At 39.6% G+C, this 2522-nt stretch overlaps 1 protein-coding gene across 1 annotated transcript in view; it reads right to left on the reverse strand.

Annotated features, from left to right (window-relative positions):
• LOC106877148 (dehydrogenase/reductase SDR family member 7) overlaps positions 1–2522 on the reverse strand; it is a 21332-nt gene that overhangs the window by 7382 nt on the left and 11428 nt on the right. Inside the window, exons 2-3 of the mRNA XM_014925953.2 lie at positions 1266–1393; positions 283–432 (exon numbers count right to left, since the gene is read on the reverse strand). Coding sequence (XP_014781439.1) covers positions 283–432; positions 1266–1389 — 274 coding nt within the window. The 5' untranslated portion in view covers positions 1390–1393. The remainder of the gene's footprint in view (positions 1–282; positions 433–1265; positions 1394–2522) is intronic.

The raw sequence follows: 2522 nt of genomic DNA on the forward strand, positions 1-2522 counted from the left end.
GGCTTCTTTCAGTTTCCATCTACCAAATCCACTCACAAGGCTTTTGATCAACCTGAGGCTATAGTAGAAGATACTTGCCCACGGTGCCACACAGTGGGAACGAACCCAGCACCATGTGGTTGGTAAGCAAGCTACTTACCACACAGCCACTCCTACGTCTATGATAAAGTTTTCAGAAAAAACACAAAAATTACAAAAGAAATATTAATAATTACATTTAAGAATTATGACAAAATATTATTTCAGGCGAATAAGCCTCTTCTTTTAAATTTTCTCACTTACCTATACATTGATGCTTGACACGTTCCAACTCATCTGGACGTCTTGCTGATAGTACCAGCTTACATCCTGCAGCAGCAAATTCTAAAGCTAATTGTTCACCCACTCCACTGGATGCTCCTGTTATCCACACCACTTGACCACTCAGCGCCGCTGAAAAACAAAAGTAAAACAGATACATTAGTGTATTTAACCTTTTAACATTTAAACTGACCGTATCGGGCCCGAATATTCTATGTGTATGCATGCATACACATAGACACACACACATACATACATACATACATACGTACATACATACATACATACATACACACACATATATATGCATGTCTGTATGTGTGTGTGTATGACTAAAATTTGAATGTAAACACTTGAAGAAAGATATTATCATTGTTAATATTACCTGTGGTGAATATAAGTAATTGATAATAATAACAGTAATAATATAGGTGGTTCCAGGTTTTTAAATAGCAATATATAGCTATAAATTAAAATTCAAAATTAGCACTAAATTTAAGGACACATAAAGCATCAAACTTGTTTAGAAATAGGAGCCAAAATCCCAAATCCACCACCTGAAGGCACCGAAATATGATAGAGACAACAGCAAGTCATGTGGGTTGAGGCCAGTGGGCAAGAACCCCAAACCATGGTACATGAATATCCAAATGACATAATCCTTAATGTCATGCTTTTAATTGTTTAATTCTTTAACCATTCTCTCGCTTACTGTTGTCTCTCATATTTGGTGCCTTCAGGCGACATACTTCTTTCAGTTTCCATCTACCAAATCCATTCACAAGTTTTGGCTGTCCTGGGGCTATAGTAGAAGACACTTGCCCAAAATGCCATGCAGCAGGATTGAACCTGAAACCATGAATTTGAGAAGCAGACTTCTTAACCACACAGCCATGCCTGTGTTTGACACAAATTTATGGACAAAACATTGCATGCCACTGCATCCAGTTTTGCTTGGAACTTACCCATAGTGTTTCCAAATTTCAGTTTCCATTGGAGAACAAGGTCACAGTCAGAGGCAAGGAGCCGGATTAGCTGTACTCCATAAAAGATGCAGATGAATGTAACTAACAATATAAGGAACACCATAATTCTGCAATGGAAACAAACAATGTAAGGAACACCATAAGGAACACCATAATTCTGCAATGGAAATAAACGAATTACTGTCATCGTCAACAAAATTAAGGTAAGTGCTTTTACAAACCACAAGTGTTTGTAGAATCAGAGGATGGTGATTGGTGTCTGGGATATTGATTTCATATTTGGGCACAATGCCAGCAATTTTGGGGAGGGGACAAGCCAATTACATTGACACTCCTCACCCCACCCCCACCCCAGTGCTCAAATGGTTCTTATTTTACCAACCCTGAATGGATGGAAGGAAAAGTCGACCTTGGCGGAATTAAAACTTAGAATGTAAAGACAGATAAAATGCTGCAAAGTATAATAATAATAATAATAATAATTTCTAATTTTGGCACAAGGCCAACAATTTCAGGGAAGTGGGTATGTCAATTACATTGGCCCCCAGTATTCAACTGGTACTTATTTTATTGACCCCCAAAAAGATGAAAGGCAAAGTCAATCATGGTGACATTTGAACCTGGGGTTATAGTAGAAGACACTTGCCTAAGGTGCCATGCAATAGGACTGAACTCAAGATCACATCGTTGAGGAACCAGCTTCTTAACCACACGCCCATGCCTGCACATAGTTATTCTGTACTGGAAATCTTCCACTTGACCTTATATATATATGGTTCCTTCTACTATAGCCTTGGGCCGACCAAAGCCTTGGGCCGACCAAAGCTTTGGGCCGACCAAAGCCTTGGGCCGACCAAAGCCTTGGGCCGACCAAAGCCTTGGGCCGACCAAAGCCTTGTGAGTGGATTTGGTAGACGGAAACTGAAAGAAGCCCGTCGTATATATGTATATATATATGCATGTGTGTGTATGTGTTTGTGTCTGTCCCCACAACATTGCTTGACAACCTTTGCTGGTGTGTTTACGTCCCCCATAACTTAGCGGTTTGGCAAAAGAGATCAATAGAATAAGTACTAGGCTTACAAAGAATAAGTCCTGGGGTCGATTTGCTCGACTAAAGGCGGTGCTCCAGCATGGCCACAGTCAAATGACTGAAACAAGTAAAAGAGTAAAGAGTATATACCAGCATGACCGCAGCCACTTGGCTGAAACACATAAATAAATAAATAAATAAAT

This window comes from Octopus bimaculoides, chromosome 11 (assembly GCF_001194135.2).
Source record: "Octopus bimaculoides isolate UCB-OBI-ISO-001 chromosome 11, ASM119413v2, whole genome shotgun sequence".
Lineage (NCBI taxonomy): Eukaryota > Metazoa > Mollusca > Cephalopoda > Octopoda > Octopodidae > Octopus > Octopus bimaculoides.